Consider the following 21361-nt stretch of genomic DNA (forward strand, 5'->3'; position numbering starts at 1 on the left):
CTGGGGAGAATGGCAATTTTACTAGGTTTGCCAAATGCTTATAATGAAAACATTCCTAAAAGAAAAAACATAAGTATCTTGTCATTAAGGATAATATGTCATAAAAGCGTTACAGTGTGAAAAGAGGGAAAGGGAGAGGGAGAGATGGAAATAAGGAGACAGAGGATGGGGGAGGAGATACAGCAAGGGAAGCAAACAGTAAAATATGACTGGGTAGGTTTGAAATGAAAACATGAAATGGTTGACCAACAGTCCTTTACCTATTGTTTGGGCAAGTTTTAGCTTGGACTGAGCAGCAGGGACCAATGGGACTACTGGGGCCATTCTGGCATCATCTTTTAGAGGGTTCATGAATTTTAAATTTCTGATCATTCTGCCAGTGTCAATTTGCATTAAAAACAAACTGACCCACATGTAAAATGATTCTGAGAATTGATCAAAAGAGTAAAACCAATCAGCTCATATGGCATGGACTTACATGCCAAGTTTTGTGTGTCTAGCCTGAAAACTGTAGAAGATGTGCTCTTAAGGTAGTGTCTAACACACAGAACCTGAAAGTTAGTGAGCAAGCACTAGGTTTGCTTGAAAAAGCAGTCCATGTAACAGCTACAATAGTGTTAAAGCCTTCACAGTAACACTGATAATAAAAGTAGTCAAACGGCAAGCTGTGGAGATTGTACTGTAATGTTCCAGAACGAACTAGCTCTCAGTATTCTGCCATCCAAATCTGTGGGTTTGCATGAGGGGATAGCTGAGTTTACAGTTTGTTTGGGTTACTTGTGAAACTACTCTGTCATTTCAAATCTTCCTTTCATTTCTAGAGATGGACAGACAGCTGGTTCTAAACAGTTAAGTTCAGTTTTGCAGAGCAACAATACATTGGATTCTTTCAGTCACTGTTAAAGCATCAATGCACAGAGAGTGCTGTAGTTACAAGTGCTCAGTGATTTCCCTCTTTACTCTGACCATAGCTGCTTATCTACATTTATACTAGTTACAGCATTTGATACCATGGATCATGATGCTTTGTATACAGGTTGGAAAGACTCCTTGGCATAACTGAAGAGGCCCTCTGCTAGCTTAGATCATTCCTGCCTGACCAAGACCAACCAACCCACATAAATCCTAAACAGACTGAGGTAAGGTGCAGGTTCCCTCACGGCCCGTTGCTTGGGCTGCTCCTGTTCTTGCAGTACAAGTAAACCCTTGTTGATATCATTCTTAAAAAGAGTTCCCAGGTTTATATTGAAAACACACAGCTGTTGACTAAGATGGAGCCTCTCAGGTTTCAAGGAGAGAAGACTTTAAAATAAAGTTAAGTACAGGATGACTTGCATCTTCCTCTCGCTAAACTGCTTTAGGACAGAAATGCTTTGCCCTCCTCCTGACGCTGCAAGGAGTAACCCACTGCATTGCTCCTTGAATCTTGATGTAACTACCCAGGCAGTCAAAGATTTAGGTGTAACTTGACACAGTGATGGGTACGGTGGTGCAAGGGACAAAAAGTTGTATGGACGGTCCCTCTCAATCAGTTTTATTGAAGATTTGACACTTTTAATTTTGGAGATCCCCTCCTGGAATCGCAACCTTATCGTGGTGGAGGGGTTTGTGAGTCCCTGTGATCCTGGGAGCTGTGCTGCCTGGAGCATTAAGCTCCTGGTAGGGTCACCCAAGGCAGAGAGGTCCCAGGTGAGGGGCCAGACAAAAAGCGATTCAGAAGAGCCCTTATGATTAGCACACACGAAGATACAGGCACCTTGCCCGGAATAGGGAGACCGGGGCCACCTCCTGGAGCCAGGTCTGGGAGGGGAGCTCGTCGGCGAGCGCCTGGTGGCTGGACCTGCCACGGGGTCCGGCCGGGCTCAGCCCGAACGAGCAACGTGGGGCTGCCCTCTCGTGGGCCCACCACCTGCGAGGGGAGAAATAGGGGCCGGGTGCGATGCCACACGGGTGGCAGGATGGGGCGAGGGCCCCAGCGGACTGGACTTACGGTGCAGAAACTGGCTTTTGGTACGTGGAATGTCACCTCTCTGGGGGGGAAGGAGCCGGAACGTGTGCGGGAGGTGGAGCGATACCAACTAGATATAGTTGGGCTCACTTCTACGCACAGTCTTGGCTCTGGAACCAAACTCCTGGATGGGGGCTGGACTCTGTCCTTCTCTGGAGTTGCCTGGGGCGAGAGGCGGCGGGCAGGTGTGGGGTTACTTGTTAGCCCCCGACTGAGCGCCGCCGTGGTGGAGTTTGTCCCGGTGAACGAAAGGGTTGCCTCACTGCGCCTTCGGGTTGCAGGGGGGAAATCTCTGACTGTCGTGACGGCGTACGCGCCGAACGGCAGCTCAGAGTACCCAGCCTTCCTAGATACACTGGAAAGTGTCCTAGTGAAGACACCATCTGGGGACTCTGTAGTTCTACTGGGAGACTTCAATGCTCACGTGGGCAATGATGGAGAGACTTGGAGGGGAGTGATTGGGAGGAACGGCCTACCTGATCTGAACCCGAGTGGTGCTTTGTTATTGGACTTCTGTTAGAGTCATGGATTGTCCATAACGAACACCATGTTCGAGCATAAGGTAGCTCATAAGTGTACCTGGTACCAGAGCTCCTTAGGCCAACGGTCAATGATCGACTTTGTAGTTGTCTCATCAGACCTGCGGCCATATGTGCTGGACACTCGGGTGAAGAGAGGGGCAGAGTTGTCAACTGATCACCACCTGGTGGTGAGTTGGATCAGATGGCGGGGGAGGCTGCCAGACAGACCTGGTAAACCCAAGCGCATAGTGAGGGTGAACTGGGAACGGCTGGCTGAGGACCCTGTACGGAAGATCTTCAACTCACACCTCTGGCGGAGCTTCTCCCTGATCCCGAGGGAGGCTGGGGACATGGAGTCTGAATGGACCCTGTTCAGAGCCTCCATTGTTGAAGCGGCAGCTTTGAGCTGTGGCCAGACGGTCGTTGGTGCCTGTCGTGGTGGCAACCCAAGGACCCGGTGGTGGACGCCACTGGTGAGGGAAGCCGTCAGGCTGAAGAAGGAGGCCTTCCGGGCTTGGCTAGCACGGGGGACTCCGGAATTGGCTGAGAGGTACCGGCATGCCAAAAGGGCAGCAGCGACGGCTGTCATGGAAGCAAAAACTCAGGTATGGGAGGAGTTTGGGGAGGCCATGGAAAAGGACTTTCTGTTGGCCTCAAAGAGGTTCTGGCAAACCGTCAGGCAACTCAGGAAGGGCAGGCAGAGCCTCGTCCAGGCTGTTCTCAGCAGGGACGGGGAGGTCCTGACCTCAACTGACGATGTGGTCGGACGGTGGAAGGAACACTTTGAGGAGCTCCTAAATCCGACTGACACACCCTCCATAGAGGAGGCAGGGCCAGAAGATTCAGGAGGGTCGTCACCCATCTCTCTGGCAGAGGTCACTGAGGCAGTTAGAAAACTTCACAGTGGCAAGGCGCCAGGGGTGGATGAGATCCGCCCTGAAATGCTGAAGGCTTTGGATGTTGTTGGGCTGTCATGGCTGACACGCCTCTTCAACGTTGCGTGGGAGTCAGGGACAGTGCCTGTGGAGTGGCAGACGGGGGTGGTGGTCCCCATTTTTAAAAAAGGGGACCGGAGAGTGTGCTCCAACTATCGGGGTATCATACTACTCAGCCTCCCTGGGAAAGCCTACTCTAGGGTATTGGAAAGGAGACTGCGGCCGATTGTCGAACCTCGGATACAGGAGGAACAATGTGGATTCCGTCCTGGCCGTGGAACAACGGACCAGCTGTTCACCCTCGCACGGATACTGGAGGGATCATGGGAATTTGCCAATCCAGTCTACATGTGTTTTGTGGACCTGGAGAAGGCTTACGATCGTGTCCCCCGGGGTGTCCTGTGGGGGGTACTGCGGGAGTATGGGGTGCCAGGTTCGCTGCTGCGAGCCATTCGGTCCCTGTACAGCCGCAGTGAGAGCTGTGTCCGTATTCTCGGCACAAAGTCAAGCTCATTCTCAGTGAGTGTTGGACTCCGCCAGGGTTGTACCTTGGCCCCCGATCTTGTTCTTAATTTTCATGGACAGGATCTCAAGGCGCAGTCGGGGTGAGGAGGGTGTCCAGTACGGTGGCCTTAGGATTGCGTCTCTGCTTTTTGCAGATGATGTGGTTCTGTTGGCATCATCAAACTGTGACCTCCAGCACACATTGGGGTGGTTTGCAGCCGAGTGTGAAGCGGTCGGGATGAGGATCAGCACCTCCAAGTCCGAGGCCATGGTCCTATGCCGGAAAAAGGTGGCTTGCCCCCTCCGAGTTGGGACTGAGTTCCTGCCTCAGGTGGAGGAGTTCAAGTATCTTGGGGTCTTGTTCACGAGTGAGGGTAAAATGGAGCGGGAGATCGACAGGCGGATCGGGGCGGCGGCGGCAGTCATGCGGTCGTTGTACCGGACCGTCATGGTGAAGAAGGAGCTGAGTCAGAAGGCAAGGCTCTCAATTTACCAGTCGATCTTTGTTCCAACCCTCACCTATGGTCACGAACTCTGGGTAGTGACCGAAAGAATGAGATCGCGGATACAAGCGGCGGAAATGAGCTTCCTCCGCAGGGTGGCTGGGCACACCCTTAGGGATAGGGTGAGGAGCTCGGACACCCGGGAGGAGCTTGGAGTAGAGCCGCTGCTCCTCCGCATTGAAAGGAGTCAGTTGAGGTGGTTCGGGCATCTCGTCAGGATGCCTCCTGGGCGCCTCCCTATGGAGGTGTTACCGGGCGCGACCAACTGGGAGGAGACCCCGGGGAAGACCCAGGACACGTTGGGAGAAATATATATCTCGGCTGGCCTGGGAACGCCTTGGGATCCCCCAGGAGGAGCTGGTGGATGTAGCCGGGGAAAGGGATGTCTGGTCGACCCTCCTCAGCCTGCTGCCACCGCGACCCGGTCCCGGATAAGCGGGAGAAAATGGATGGATGGATGGATGGAATTTTGGAGATCATATTAAAGCCACCAGCAGCAGTGTTCCTATGAGGGTTCCGCTGTCAGATGACCATGTTGGCAGCTGCCCATCACACACTCCAACAGATTTCACAGTAATAGCGGACTTGTTACAGGCAGAATTGTTCTGTAGAGGTATTACAAAGGCAGGGCATGAAGTATATCACTCACCTGTTGAGATATGTGAGGATATTCAGGTTGGATGAGTCTGTTTAACAGTAAACGAGCCGCGTTCATGTCCACCCCCGAACACTTACTGCTTGTGTTATAGTGATCTGGATGGCTGCACACAAATTGTCTTATGTCAACAATTAAAACTGTCATTGCTCCAACAACCTACCATTTCACAACTGTGGCATTAAACAAGTATTGAACTGCAATACACTATTCACAACAAACAAACATATTAGTTGTACAACACATGATCAAGCAGAAATAACTGATGGTAATCGCAGTTACACAAAAAGAATGAGCATTTTAAGAGGAAAAAAAAAGGAGCTGAAAGAGTTAAAGAAGAGTCTTATTACCTTGAAGACAAAAAGCTTCCATTGAGGCAACTCGCTGAGGAGAACACAAGATCAATCTCACTGTGGAAGATATGAAATGGAGGTAATTAGTGGTACCACTTCAATCATATCTACAGTTTTGGATCATCCACAAACAGGCACCGCCCAAATTATCATTGGTGATAAATGACATACTTGGTCATTTCTGGTGAAAGTCTGCCTTGTCCATAGCTGAGCCACTTCTGAATGAGGTCAGGGTTTAGGGTACACACATGCCGATGAGGGTTTGGTGCTCTCAGGTCATCTGGAGCTGTGAGACGCTGAGACAACACTCAAAACATCAGTACTGGCAGCAACCTCAAGCAAATCACCACACACACACTTCTGTCTTTAAAGAAGACAGATGTTTCTCTACGTACAGTACTTCTCTAGATTTGACCTTCAGTTTTTTGGTATTCAAAAAAGCTGCTTGCTTCTGTTTCATACGTTAGTTAGGGAATTGCATTGCCTCATTAATTTCACTGTTATTTTGTATGTGTGAGGTCCATTGATGACAGGGATAATGGACTGAATAAAGCCCACAGCATCTGTGTCTTTCTGAAAATTTGCAGTAAGGAGTAAAATCATTCTAGGAGTCCCAGCCTCCGATAGGCTTCTTCTACCTCTCTAACGTCACCATGGCCCTGCTCAAGACTGTAGCCTAGTTCTACATTGTAATACACTATGACATAGCAGTAGTATAAATGAAAGGTGTTTCTTAACCAGAATGGATTTTAAACAGTCTGTTTCTCTATATGTTTAATGAATATATTTATTACACACCTCAGGTAACTGATAATGGGCAAAGCTCTGGTCTCCACCAGCACAGATCCTCTTCACATAGTAACACTGCTCTGACCCTGAAAGACAAAACCTCATCATCACAGGTTTTATCATCAGAGACTGGGCATCCCCCAGACTAATAAATGTCACTACTTCAAATCAAAACACTTTCCAAAATACTTAGACAGTGAATATAAGGTGCTTTCGGACCGAACAGTTCTAGGGTCTAATTTGATAGGAACTACCCCCTGGGGAGCTTCCCCTAGAACTACATACGTTCTAGGGCTTTTTTCTGTTTGCATTCGCACCGCCATTAGGAACGCTGAAGTGACGTAAGGCGGCCGACGGTACAGCAGCTAAGAGATGTTGTTTACGACTAACCAGGATAGATGCACATTTTTAAGTGCAAATGTAATGACTTTTAAGACCTTTTAAATACCTCCAAAGGGAAACAAATACCATTACTGCGGCAAAAGAAATCGACAAACTAGACTACAGTATACACAATTAATGAGTTTTATTGAATTTGAATGACAGAAATATTGAGTGCACATTAGATAACATATAATTGCCTTCTCATTGACGAAAATAAAACTGTATGGCGATAGACCCAGTCCAATGGGGAAAAAATGTCCCCCTGTATTTATGCATTTACCACCGCGGTAGCAGTGAGTGACTCGATGGGCAATACTTTTCGGGTGCTAGCATAGCGCTTGTGCCTGACGCTTGCTCGCAGCATCGTGGGTTTTTTTTTTCTTTTTCCCGGTCGTAGCCCTCAGATCGTAAGCTGGATAAACACATTCTTATTTTAGGTTAAAATGTGGATCACAGCCTCACAAGCGGACACACAAGCACCTACCGAAGCGGAGTGTACGCTACCTCTTCAATGTACAAATATACATTGGACGTTGCAAAAATGGTCATTGTTGGGGGATATAAAATACCGGTAAAATAAAACATAAAACCAAGTCTCCCCTCCTACAATTCCAGACAGTTTAAGACATTTTAGACATGAATATCAAAAACTAAATGTAATACGTTCTAAGACTTTATATTTTGCACGGATCTTTAAAAATGACGGTTGCAATCATCTATGCCTGCGTCTGGACCAATGGCTGTACACCTACGTCACAAGGTTCCTATTGCGCTGAGAAAGTACCTACCCTGAAGTAGGAGCTAAAAAGGCCCCTCAAAATGGCGTTTTAAGAACTATAATCGTTCTAAGTTCCTGCGGTGCGAACACGCAAAAAAGGGGGTACTTTCTCCAACAGTTCTCAGATATGGAAAAGTTCTTCCGGTGCGAAAGCGCCTAAAGTCACTAACATAACTGTTGTTTGGGAGAAGTAAGACTGCATTAACAGACAGATATTCACAGATCACTTTTAATACTGTTTACACTTGTGCAATTGAATGCAGGGTTCTGGTTCAAAGTTTGAGAACACTTAATCATTAGCTGGCTTACACTGAAACCCTTTATGCATATGCTCAAAGAGAAACAAGAAAAGAGTTCATGACTGCATTTGTTTTATGGGAATTACTTCTAATTTTGATTTTGTATGTGTGAATTCCCACTAGAGTGATGAGGACACGTTTCCAGGTAGGGGCTCAGTTGCATCTATGAATGAATTAACACTCCCTAATGAGAAGGATTTGGTTTAAATCTTTTTTGTGTGAACCGGTCATCCTCTGCATCCTGATGTGGAACCCCAGCCCACTGATCCACTGCCACTCTACAGGACAGCTTAATCCATTAAGGCCTGACGCAACATTTGCATGATCCCTTTAAGACCGTGCGCGACATCTGCATGCTTCTACCTTTAGAGCCGGATGCGATGCGAGCACATTTTAGATGATGTCATCATTTTCAAGACCTGTGACTGGAGAAATGCATTTTGATTTGCTGAGATACACGTGAGGAAGGCGAAATGCTTTGATTATTTTTAGCCCATCTTAGCCTCTTAGTCTCCGTTTGGACCGCAAAAACATTTCTAAAGTTGCGCTTCAGACAGCGACAATGGCTGACGACTTGAGCAAGGGGAGAGACATTATTGTGCTCCCCTCGCTCAGGAAAACAAGCAAAGCATTTTGTGCTGAAAACAAACAAACAAACCAAAACAAGCATTTCACCTTCCCCACATGTATTTCAGCTAATCAGATGCATTTCATTGGTAACGGGTCTTGAAAACAATGACATCATCTAAAATGCGCTCACATCGCATCCAAAAGGAGACGAATGCAAACGTCGCACACGGTCTTACGTCACACACATGTTGCATCCGGCCTCAATGGGTTAAGCCTGATTCCTCACTGGCTCCATGACGGCTGTTTTTCCTCCCTGTTTCTTCATTTTGCATTACAGGGCATTTGCACTGAAACCTCAATAGCTTTCACCTATAGTGCATATCTGAGACCTATCACCTGAGACCGTCCTGTTCACTAACCTGTGTCCATAGAGTCTGGGCCTTTGTATGCCCTCCAGGGCCCTTTAACTGGAGCAGGACTCTTCCTGTTGCATGTGGAGCGTGTACCAAGTTGGCCATTTCCTCCAAGTCCAAAGGAATCGATTTTACCCGAGTGAGGAATGAAAGCAAGAGTGTGCTGCCTTGGTAAGAAAGAAAAATGATCAATTACTGTACATTGCAACAGATTTTTTTTAACTGTTTATCATAATGGACACAGACTAGATTACATGATGTCTCCTGCATTTTACATTGCAGTTCAGCAATTTTTAATTTTATTGAGATTAACTTCATGCAACATCAAACTCATGCAAACACCAGTCTGCACTCTGATACTCTGGCTACAGGTACCTTTAAGTGACCAAGTTCCATTTATAACTGTCAATGTTTAATTATTTTGTACAATTCGCATACCATTAAGACTACTGATATTTAAGCGACTAATTCACAGGCCACTATGGGGGTTCATGATTCACACACCTGGCTAAAGCACTGAGTAACATGGCAGAGCTAACTCTGTGTGGTTGTACACCGTGGTACCACATATTAAATATAGTGTTGTGTAACTCAGTGTAAAACCTGTAAATTAACTAATAATAGTACTGAAATACCACAGACATAAGATATTATAACATATTGTGACACACCACTCAATACATGTTTATACTGTTTTAGGAACAAATTTTAAGATTTTTTTGCCCATTGGACATGGAAAAGAATGAAAATGCCAAGGCAACCAAAAACTTTGGTAACCATCTAAGTAATTCACCTACTGCATTGGAGACACGTGAAATATCATATAAAAATTTTAAAATTTTCAGTATCCCCTTCAACTATTTAAGTACTCTAACACTGTGTTAATAACCTAATGCTCAATTCACTGGCATTTTTGGGACCTACCTGCCACAAGCTATCTGTGTAACCACATTTCCCATCAGTTCAAAAACCTTCCTTGGGTTTATCTCGTGGTTCGTGGTATTGTGTCCCAGCTGGCCATACCCGCCAGCTCCAAACGTAAACACACCTCCCTCCTAATACAAGGCAGCACATCAATTTTAAATACACTGCTCTTCGATTCACCACAACATTTACAACAGTCTCATGTCTACTAAATCAGTATTAGCCCAACCATTCTCATATCGTCACTCCCATCAACCAATCACCAATCAACCTTGACGTTAATCATTTTTGGAAGAAGATTCACCATTTGGATTGATTTGAAAGGCATGCTTCTCTAATGAGGACAAACGATACAAAAACCACATCTAAAAGCAGAGGTTCCACAAACATACACTTTCAGAATATACAAACATCATGGATTTGATTTGTTCTTGACAAAATCTTGAAAATGAGAGTGCTAAACTAATCAGACACTATAGTCAAATGGTCGATGACAAATCTGACTGGGTTAATCCATGTATGCGAATGACCAAAATTAGTTGTTCGTTCTTAAAAAAGTCCGGAGTTACCTTTGTGAGTGCTGCTGTGTGGTCCTCTCCACAGGAGATATGGACGACTCTTTGTGACCTGAGTGTTTTCAGCAGAGTAGGAAAATATCGATCTGAAAGAGAACATGTGCCTCATATGACAAAGTGTTCAATCAAAGAGAGAATGTATGCACAACGTAACTGTAATATTCTCACATGAAAGAAAAGGTTGTCTCACCATTGTTGTCATTTAGGCCAAGCTGTCCAAATTTGTTACAACCCCAACCAAACACTGCCCCAGACAGTGTGAGAGCAAAGCTGTGGGCTCCTCCTGACGATACCTGGGCGAACGGGATCCCCAATAAAGACTGGATGACCTGCGGCGTCATCACATTGGGCCCTTTGATCCCTAACCCAAGCTGGCCGTATTTATTCTGGCCCCAGGAGAAGATCTGACCATCTGGAGAGAGGTGTACAGTACACATTTATATTTTAAAAAAGCATTATGAATGAAAACATTACAATACCACAACAAAGACAGAAATCCACAGAAAGAAACAGTAACAGTGACTATAATAATATTGACTGGATGATGGAAACTTGCCTCGGGAGAGGGCATGAGAGTGTCTGTACCCACAGGTGACCTGGGCCACATGCACCTCTGACAAGTTCTTTATGGTCCTGAAGGTGAAAGTGGAAAACACCCTCAATGCATATCAACAGCATAATCACAATTTGCATGATTAGCATTATTATGGAAATAGGAGGCAGACAACAATTCACTACAAACTGAATGATGCTATTTAGCTTGTCGTAGTTAGGGCCGTATTTTTATGTTTACTCTCTCATTTCTCCATGGATAAAATTAGTTGTATATAGGGTGCATTTCTTTTAAAACACCAAAATGTGAAACTAAAGCACATAGTACCAATATATGAAGCCCAGTGAACATCACAATTCCATAAACATAAACTCACTGCAATAAATTATGGGAGCTTGTCATTATAATAACATTTACAATACACAGCCCACAGAAAACAACCACTCACACTGACAACACAGAAAACTGTTCTGTTTCCCTATTCAGTAAAACAAGAGCGGCACAGCAAGGGGTGTGTAGGAGGTGCTGGTCCAGACAAGAGATGCTCTACCTTAATCAGCACCCCATGCAAATGCTTACTGCTGGAGACATCCCTTGCTAGTCACACAGTAAATCCACTCTAAGACTACCAAGCCATAGCTTGTCCTCTGTGATAATGGTGCCAAACATTATTTAAAGAGACATGTGTGACTACTGTTGACTATAGATGAATGGGCATGAGAAAATTCTTGACCACTGAAGCACCACTGCCCAACCTTATCAAGTCATGCAGGTGACCTTCAGGTGCTAGGGGTCACTGAGGCATACCAGTGGGGAGACTGTCCTGTTGGCTGACAATCCCACACAATAGAGTTGTTTATATTTCACATATAATACCTGTCCTTAAGTTTGTATTATTTAATTTATCTAAACTATTCTTAAATATGTGTTTTACAAAATAACGTGATGGAAAAAAATTCTGCAGTAGAAAATTCAGCAAAGCACACATCAGACAGCAACAAATGAATTTCGAGTACAAACTGCCAAATTTCCAGGTGTCATCTTTTTATTTCACTAGTGTTTCTCATACATTACCTACATAGCATGTGTTGATATTAAACATGTGGTTATGTGCATTTTATAGAACTTTCAAGATCCATTAAGGACACCAGTGTATAAACAATGCTCTTAAAATCACATCCTTGCATTTATTTGTTTATTAACATTTATCTGTCACATCAGAGAAATTTTTTTGAGGTGGCATTTTTTGTGTGTTCTCGGTTCTTCCGATCTCAGGTTATGCTAGTGCTGCTGCTGTGGGATTGAGGATTAGAGATCCTTTACCTGGGCACACGAACACACTCTTCAACATTGTTAAGGCCCAGCTGTCCATCTGAGGCAAGACCCCATGCAAATACTTGTCCTTTGTCATTTAGAGCAAGAGTATGGGCTTCACCGCATGACACTGCGACAATGATTTGGGCATCCAGTGCTACAACTTGCTCTGGAAACAAAGCAACAGTAATGGGTAAATGTTTTTAGTGAACTGAAAAATACACCCAGGGCAGACTGTCTGATTCTCCACAGCATACAGTGTTTGAAGGCACTTGCTCTGAAGCATCAAGTCTCCATCAACAGCATGAACTGTCAAGCTCATAAGGACAAGGTCTGTCAAGATCACTGCCACAATGAAAAAAAAATCACATGAAACATAAAAAATAAAATAAAATTGAATTATCTTTGAAATCTCCAAAATATTCATCATGTTACCCAGCAATTCACTGGGTGTTGTGTGGTTTAATAGAATCTCTGTGGGGAAAAAAGTTATCTAATTTATTATGTTAACAGTTAAAAACTCATCTAAGTACATGCTCCTACATCACTCTCTGAGATATTAAGCACATTCATTGTTGAAAGGCTCAGTGCTGCCTTGGGCCTACACCACATCTTCACAACAAGTTTACACAACAACTGTTTTTTCAGACAGAAAAGTGTTCCCTCATGAACCAACTTCCAGCTAAACACCTACATGTTTCTCTGATGCTCAGAGGGGAGCTGACTACGTTTGGTGTCAAAATCATATTTCTACACACTCACTAATGTCAGCTTCAAGCTCAGGATCAAATAACAATCTTGTACATTGACAACATTGGCAACATCTGTCCTGCCAGTTTACATTTATCTCTCTCTCTTAACATGGCTTCTACAGCATGTCCCTTCCCCTGGAGCAGGAGAGAGCATGCAGTCATGTCCCTTCCCCTGGAGTAGGAGAGAGCATGCTGTCATGTCCCTTCCCCTGGAGTAGGACAGAGCATGCTGTCATGTCCCTTCCCCTGGAGCAGGAGAGAGCATGCTGTCATGTCCCTTCCCCTGGAGCAGGAGAGAGCATGCAGTCATGTCCCTTCCCCTGGAGCAGGAGAGAGCATGCAGTCATGTCCCTTCCCCTGGAGTAGGACAGAGCATGCAGTCATGTCCCTTCCCCTGGAGTAGGAGAGAGCATGCAGTCATGTCCCTTCCCCTGGAGTAGGACAGAGCATGCAGTCATGTCCCTTCCCCTGGAGCAGGAGAGAGCATGCAGTCATGTCCCTTCCCCTGGAGTAGGAGAGAGCATGCTGTCATGTCCCTTCCCCTGGAGCAGAAGAGAGCATGCTGTCATGTCCCTTCCCCTGGAGCAGAAGAGAGCATGCTGTCATGTCCCTTCCCCTGGAGCAGAAGAGAGCATGCAGTCATGTCCCTTCCCCTGGAGTAGGAGAGAGCATGCAGTCATGTCCCTTCCCCTGGAGCAGGAGAGAGCATGCAGTAATGTCCCTTCCCCTGGAGCAGGAGAGAGCATGCAGTCATGAAATATCAGTTTGGTTCTACATATCTGCTTACCTACAGGTGGTACTTATCTACAAGTTTGCAAAGGATATTAAAGTTCTACCAGATTCTGTTTTATTAACCACCATTGTTAGGACTCATTATTACTGGGAAATATACATGCTGACTGTACTGGCATGTTTAGTGTTGTGTTCTGTATTTGTAAAATAGATCATTTCAAGGAGAAAAATTCACAGAAACAATTCCAGCCAAAACCATGCCAGATCATTTAACTCCTGCTCTACTCTGAGTAGGGTTGGGTATCGTCCGTTGATTTGTTTCAGGAATCAGGAGCAAGTGATTTAATTCTGCTACAGCCAAATTATTTAGCACATTTAGATTCCTTATTTTGATTCTCTTCATGCACTTACTGTAGCCTGCTGTGTGCTCTGTTATTCCTGTGTCTGTCAGATAGTCCTACTCATGTCTATATGTACATTTTCTCCATTCTGCAGCAATACTGTTTCAGAGTCTGTCTGTCAGCAGCATCAGAATCAATCAATTTCAGATGATACCTTACCTATATTTTGAGCCCTTTCTTTGAAGTCATTTTGACAAAGTTTTAAAAAATGTTTCTAACATTCCCTATGATCTGAAAAAAACAAAAAAAAACAAAACCATTTCTCTTAAAGAGGTGCCCTACCTGGCTTCTTAAAGAGGTGCCCTACCTGGCTTCTTAAAGAGGTGCCCTACCTGGCTTCTTAAAGAGGTACCCTACCTGGGTTCTTAAAGAGGTACCCTACCTGGCCTCTAAAAAGAGGTATCCTACCTGGCTTCTTAAAGAGGTACCCTACCTGGCTTCTTAAAGAGGTACCCTACCTGGCCTCTTAAAGAGGTACCCTACCTGGCTTCTTGCGAGCTTTCTCATGACCTAGCTGGCCCAGGTCATTGCAGCCACAGGTGTAGACAGTTCCGTCCTCCAGTAGGAAGACAGTGTGCCGATGGCCGCACCCCACATCTATCACCTGCTTGCTGTTAAAGAAATCACAGTTCCGCGGCTCAACGACGATCTCCTCATCGATGCCACCCAAACCAAGCTGTCCGTAGGAGGCATTTCCCCAGCACAGCATGGCCGCAGGCCTCTGTGGCTTCACTGGAGTCCTCTGAGCGTCCTGCAGTCACAACCAGCTCCTAATGTCCTGTCAAAAAAATACATTAAATACATAAATACACAGATTAAATGCAGTTAAACTTCAAAATACTGACATTTAAAAAACATGACATTCTACATATAGAAACAACAGTGAGCAGACTAATAAAAAGCAAATTACAAAGTGAGGTTTACTGGGAGCTCAAAAATATCCACAGACACTAAAAATATAGCAGACCTTATTTTCTGTTTCCAGTGATATCGAATACAAACAGCTGTACCTACACAGAATGACTGAGAGAAAGACGAACATGCTGGCAATCATCATTTTGTGCATTTATGAATATATGGCACACAACTCAGGGAGAACATACAACGTTGATGATAAACAAAATGCTTCTCAAATGCAAGCAAGCTAGCTACTGTTGATTTGTAACAGGCACTAAAAGAACAAATTTATTTACCCAATCAGTGACAAAAGCACTAACTTGCACCTACTCCCAAGCACAACCAAAATTTAGTTCCTGGAAAACATAAACAGAGCATTTCAACTGCTAATAAACACATATGATGTACACTATCCTCTATATCTGTGAGGGATGTCAGGAATGCAGCCAGGTGGTCCACTGCATGCAAACCTAAACTTTAGTCCCTTTTGAAGGCTGTCTCCATATTCCCCCCTGACAAGCACCATGCGCTGGTACAGGACAAGTAGCCTATTTGTCTCTTGCTCTTGGTGGCGAGATTCAGAAATTAAGTATTTTTCCTACAAATGAGCCCATACAGCTAATACATCAGAGCATTTCCTACTGGGAACAATGCAAAGATTTAGCGCGTACTGAAGGGCTAAGTCACAGTAAATTAGATTTGTAAAATAGTACTTCTCTGCAGACTCATTTATATACACTAACAAGAACAAAAAAAACACAAGTAAAATTAAGCTACTATTTTTACAAAACAGTTCTGGATCTGTCTGGGCCAAATAGCCATAGTTCAATAGCTCTTGTTTGCTAAATGCTACTTTCTCTTCTTGTTTGCTAAATGCTACTTTGTTAGCTAACAGCTACAAATATAGCTGTTAGCTAACAAAGCTGTTAGCTTAATCCTGGAGTTCCCTGAGACCTTCATTTAGTACATACTCCTCGTTTAGATCCTGAAACTCTACACTGTACATATCCACTACATGTGGACTTGTTTTCACTCCACAGCATGACACAGCACTGGAAAAGTGAAACTGAAAAACAAAAAACAAACCCTGCTGGGAATTCAAACCAACTTTGTAAATCAGACTGAAGAACTTTACCTAGCTTTCCTAGCAGTTGATGTTGTAGCCCAAAAAACAATCTGATTCTATAGCATCTCTCCAATCCACGGCCTCTTTGTTGTGAGTGTACTGAGTATACTGACAGCTTCTGCAGTCATGCAGGCTGGTTCCCAACTTTAACCCCTTTCACACAAACTACAGGCTCAAGCTCATGTGTAAATGTGAGTCAGAGTCAACTCACAATTACAATCTTATTTACTCAGCAAAGGCTCTTATCCACAGCCACTTACAAAAGTCCGTGCTGAGTAGAAGCGGACTAACAATACACCACCATGCACTACAGTAATAATTTGTGATTTTTTTTTATTAAGTAGGTGTCACAGCAGTCTGGGTCAGTCCAAATTCAGGAACACTCTGAAAAGAATTCTACACATTTTCATCCTGGCACTTTAGAAATTTCCTTGGATTCACTGAAATCTTGTAAGTAAGGTTTTATACAGAGGGTATGAATCTGAATTTGAAACATGGCCCACCATGCATGATCATTTTGGGCTATGTATGGTTGATTAATTACATCATTTAGAGTGCTCATCATTTTCCCAGCCTCCTCATTAACCTCCTATAAAGCACCCAACCAAGCTGTCAGGAAGGAATGTTATCAAATAGTCTGTAACAAGTCTGAATAGAGACAAGCTGCTGTCAACCTGGTACTTTCTAGATCCTACGTGTGAAAAAAGGACATGGTTGTGAATGAGGCGAGTCTTGTTATGCCAGATGTACTGAGCTTGAAACAAGTGTCATCGAAATCCAATGACTTCACTCCAGCATTCATTCCATCATTCCATTGATAGAAGCCATGTTATAAAGTGAAGTCTGGTTCAGAAAGTCTGGAAACACACTCCTGAGCTGTCCCAACGGAACAGTTAACTACTTGGGATATCAGAGCCTTACATCCAATGATCTCAGCTGGATGCAACGGAACCTATTCTACAGCTGATGCCAAGCTTTAACACGGTTGACACAGCAGTTATTGAAACTAGCGAAGCCAGTGTACTGCTTTCTTGCCAACGAATGTCATATTATTCTCCGCTCTTGCGCCCCACACTCGCACGCGTGCGCGCGTGTGTGTGTGTGTGTGTGTGCACCACCCATTCCTCTGGCCTTGCAGGCTTAATCCTCACTCACTGATATACATACATTCCCCTTAGGCAATGTCCTCTGACAGTCTGTTAAATATTTGATAAAATTCTTTTCCATTATTTTTTAAATCTCTGCTGATATCACTCCAACACATGTTATGCTAAATCAATTCTAGAGCTCCCAACTCTCAGGATGACACAGAAACTGCTGGACTCATGTGCTAATCTGCTGATGTGTTAATAATTTTCACCAGGAATTGAAGATTCTGTTACTTCAGAAGAAAGACTGATCGTGAAAATAAGTTTTATGGATAATATTTGCAAATATGTGTTAATTATGACAGTCATTTGTATGAGTAAGGTTATATGTTCATGAACCGAGGGCATACAGATCAGGTTGAGGAGTTTACAGAAATAAAGCTTCCGTACATTCTCCATAGTACAGAAGTGAACGGGACAAGTAGCCAGTATTTACTACCATCTCCTCTGAAATACAACACTTTCCCGCACACGAAATCGACATTCTTTATTATACACATAAACCTAGCCCTTACACCGGTATAATATGCCTAGAAATACTCCAACAAACGGAAATAACCAACAGTAGTGCTTATGTGCTGCACTGCTTAATGTTAAGCCACAAGCAACATGCAGTTTTACTGTGGTACAGCTGACGCATTACATTCCTGTACGACGGCTAAGTTACAATACCGACAAAAATACTGTATTCACTGCATCAACTCCTGCAAATGTTCCAAAAAGAGAACCGTGAGTTCAAAGCAACATGTAAGTCTCAGACTCAGAGAAATACAACTTTTCTGACACTGTCATTCTGTCGAATCATGCTGACAAGTAGGTTCTTTTTGCAGTGGTGTTGAGTAAGACATGGTGTTTTGATGAGACGTTAAGCTCATGTTAGCTGGTGAAGATCAAGATTTTCCCCTCATTTCCTATTTCGCAAATTTATTTAGTCTCTGATAAACCCCGAAAGACTATCATATTATCCGTATCTTAGAATACGGCTGTCATACAACAGCCACCTGCGTTCTATGACTAATAAATTAAGCTTGCTCTCCTAACTCATGGGATATTTCTTACCTGTTGCTGATCAGCACTGTCTGTCGTTGCTTCGCTTCCACGACAGATCTGTGCTCTTGTTCTTAATAAACGAATTACGTCAGATGTACCTAGAACCATACAACGCAACGCCCCAAAGAGCCCGAACTGATACGAGAGTCATTTATGTACATAGACAGAAGTCGCAGGAAAGTGCTGAAAGATTCTAGATTTTTCACGTTCCGGATGTGACGACATAATGAGGTAACGTTACGGTCGCAATGTTTTTTCGTAATGGTACTAGATCTTCCGGGGTATCATGGTGCATAAGTCGCGTACGTAAACCATTACGCATGATGAGGAGGGAATGCATGTCAATATAAGCTGAAAGGGGAGAAAGTCATATATTGTACCGCAGTCAGTGGAGACCGAGTCAGGGTTTGCTTTTTAGCTCGACGGTGCCTGGCCTAGTGGAGACTCGTGGCACTGCAATTACTAATTGTCCGCACAAACCGTCGAAATCGTTTCAGGACAAATTAATCACTAATCACTCATTCATATCTAAAAGTTATTTCACAGTCTGAGAACAATTTAAATCTACAGGTATTGTCTTTAAATTGAAGCAGTATCTTGCAGATTTTTTTGTAATATATGACAATTTCTATCTCATAATTTTTACTTGCAATTAGGACATGCTTCTAATCAGTCCGTTTGGTGGACCTCTTTACTTATTTAGTGGATCAACTTGACAGTACATTTCAGTTCACAGGTAATGCTGGCATACTAAGTTGAAGACGTCAAGGCCTCAGTAATCAATAGATAGGTGACAATATGTTCTCTACACTCCGCTTGAGAGGACATTTAGATGGTTTCAGCTTCAATCCATGTCCAGCATGTTCATGATAAGTTGCAGATTCTTAGATGTGTGTAAATCGGAGAAAATACAATAACCTAAATAAATGTCTGGTGTTTCTTTACACCCAAATCACTCTGAAAGGTTTCTGGGTTATTACATAACCCAAAATAGCATGCAGTCAGCTTTGAAGCCATAGGTGTGGTACAGATGATCTTTTCTCTGTCTTCTGGGACTTCTGGACTTGGAGTTAAAAAGCAACTTGTCAAATCATAAAGTCCAAGGACCTTGCCCCCAGAAAAGAAACACACACACACACACACACACACACACACACACACACAAACACTATATCAGAGATGGCAAAAGTAAAACCTAAGTACTCTTGCTAAAAAAAAAAGTACTCTGAGTAGAGTTAAACTGACAACTGTTTTTGTAAACTGTAAGTGAGTAACTATTTTTCAGGAGGGATATTTTAACTTTACTTAGGGTAACTTTTTTTTAGCAAGAGTACTTCTACGTTTACATTTGCCACCTCTGCACTATATATTAAAGTTGTGTTCCAGATAATGCCTCACCTTGCTAATAGTCTGGCCTCAGGTTCTCATTCAAACCGAGTTACATTTCCACTCTACTCCTACAAAATATTTTCCTGGCATTTTGACTCCAGCTTGTGTTCACACCTAAACTCATCCTGGTCAGTTGCCTGAACATTTACAGGTACATTTACAAACTGTGTGAATGGGGTTTATGTCTATGCATGTAATTGCTGATAATAAATACATGCAATTCCACCATCCTACATTTGTGCTAGTACAAATGTCAATGGATAGGAACAACTATTTTCCTCGATAATCTGTCTGCTAACAACTGCTTGATTTGGACCTTGACCTCGTGCAGAGAGGAGTGAATATGCTGATAAGGCTGGTGTACTGAAGAGTCCTCTACAAGCTTCAAGAGTAATTAGACTAATGCACTTAACATTAGTATTATCAGTTTAGAAAACAGTGTACAATATTTAAATTAAAGACACAGCCTGGTGCTGTTCTTACTCACCAAGACCAATAAATTCCAATTTAGTACTAGTACTACTTGAGGATCTATAGTATGTTAAGGAATGTAAGGTGCACATTCATGTGTAGCAGGGTTCCTGGGGTTTTCTACCTCAGATACCAACTAGATATCAGAACTATCCGCATTGGTTAGGAAATATAAGATAGTCCAGCTTCTGCAGATTCAAGAAAGAGTGAGAGCAACAGTCTTACTTGTCCCTGCAATAGAACTTTTTGGCCATGTGACAGATCCTAGAGTCCATCAGGAAGTTACAGCAGGAGTATTAAAAGGGCTCTTACCCTGAGGAGATTACAGGAGTGTATACTACTGGCTCAGTCACATGACAATGTTGCAGGGCCCCTCTTCAAACCAGGGCTGTGTACTGTATTCAGAGGATTGAAAACAGATCTGCTGTTCAAGTAATTCAAGGCAATATTAGATAATAACATTCATTCCCAAAACACTTCAACAGCTTTCTCCTTTTTATACATTTGTGGGTCTGATGTCTCTTTTTACGGACATCCCTTTTTGATATACATAATAATTATGCTCAATGTGTTCTCTTTTGAAAGGTTCAGTAACAAAAATATCAGATTGCACCAAATTTGTCCTGACATTTATAATGTATACAGTGTGAGGAGTGTTTAAGGCCTATGTCTATATGCTCCTGATTTTACAGTCACACCTCTCCACCCCTCTGATCACTTCTTCCTATTCTTTTCCCTCCCAATCATATCCCCCCCTAAATCCTCTGCTCCCACCCTGTCAGTGTCAGCTCAACATAACATTCGCACCCTCTCCTCAAGTGCCTTCTCTTCTGCTGTTTGCTCTTCCCTCCCTTCTGCTGAATCCTTCTCACTTCTCTGTTGAAGAGAAATCCTCTACTGTCCTCCCTGCGCTGTCCTCCTCCCTGGACACCCTCTGTTCCCCTGTTACCAAACCAGCTTGTCCGCTCCCAGTCCTGGCTGACCGACTGCATCCATGCAGACAGAGCCAAACTTCGTGCAGCTGAAAGGAGATGGTGGAAACCAAAATCTGCAGACGACCAATCCCATTTCCACTTTCTTCTCATTCCCCTCTCCTCTACCTTATCCTCTGCTAAGTCTGCCCTCTTCCACTCCAAGATCCATTCCGCCTCCTCTAACCCTCGCAAACTCTTTTCTACATTCTCCTCCCTCCTCTCCCCACCTCCTCCTCCTCCCTCCCTCCTCCCTTTCTGCTGATGACTTTGTCTCCTTCTTTGAGCAGAAGGTTAAATATATCTCCAACTCCTTCCCCTCATCTCCTCCCATTTCAGATCCCAC

At 43.8% G+C, this 21361-nt stretch overlaps 1 protein-coding gene across 2 annotated transcripts in view; it reads right to left on the reverse strand.

Annotated features, from left to right (window-relative positions):
• herc4 (HECT and RLD domain containing E3 ubiquitin protein ligase 4) overlaps window positions 1–18373 on the reverse strand; it is a 35781-nt gene extending 17408 nt beyond the window's left edge. For both annotated transcript variants that reach the window (XR_004025236.1, XM_030771115.1), the window contains exons 1-12: window positions 18194–18373; window positions 14447–14741; window positions 12088–12247; window positions 10768–10844; window positions 10402–10623; window positions 10206–10297; window positions 9637–9767; window positions 8719–8879; window positions 6278–6354; window positions 5651–5775; window positions 5477–5536; window positions 5121–5232 (exon numbers count right to left, since the gene is read on the reverse strand). Coding sequence is in view for 1 of the 2 variants with exons in the window: in XM_030771115.1 (XP_030626975.1) it covers window positions 5121–5232; window positions 5477–5536; window positions 5651–5775; window positions 6278–6354; window positions 8719–8879; window positions 9637–9767; window positions 10206–10297; window positions 10402–10623; window positions 10768–10844; window positions 12088–12247; window positions 14447–14672 (1443 nt within the window). In the remaining variant the exon portion in view is untranslated. The remainder of the gene's footprint in view (window positions 1–5120; window positions 5233–5476; window positions 5537–5650; window positions 5776–6277; window positions 6355–8718; window positions 8880–9636; window positions 9768–10205; window positions 10298–10401; window positions 10624–10767; window positions 10845–12087; window positions 12248–14446; window positions 14742–18193) is intronic.
• Between the last annotated feature and the right edge of the window lie 2988 nt (window positions 18374–21361).

The sequence above is a fragment of the Chanos chanos genome, chromosome 4, assembly GCF_902362185.1.
Source record: "Chanos chanos chromosome 4, fChaCha1.1, whole genome shotgun sequence".
In the NCBI taxonomy this organism is placed as follows: Eukaryota; Metazoa; Chordata; class Actinopteri; order Gonorynchiformes; family Chanidae; genus Chanos; species Chanos chanos.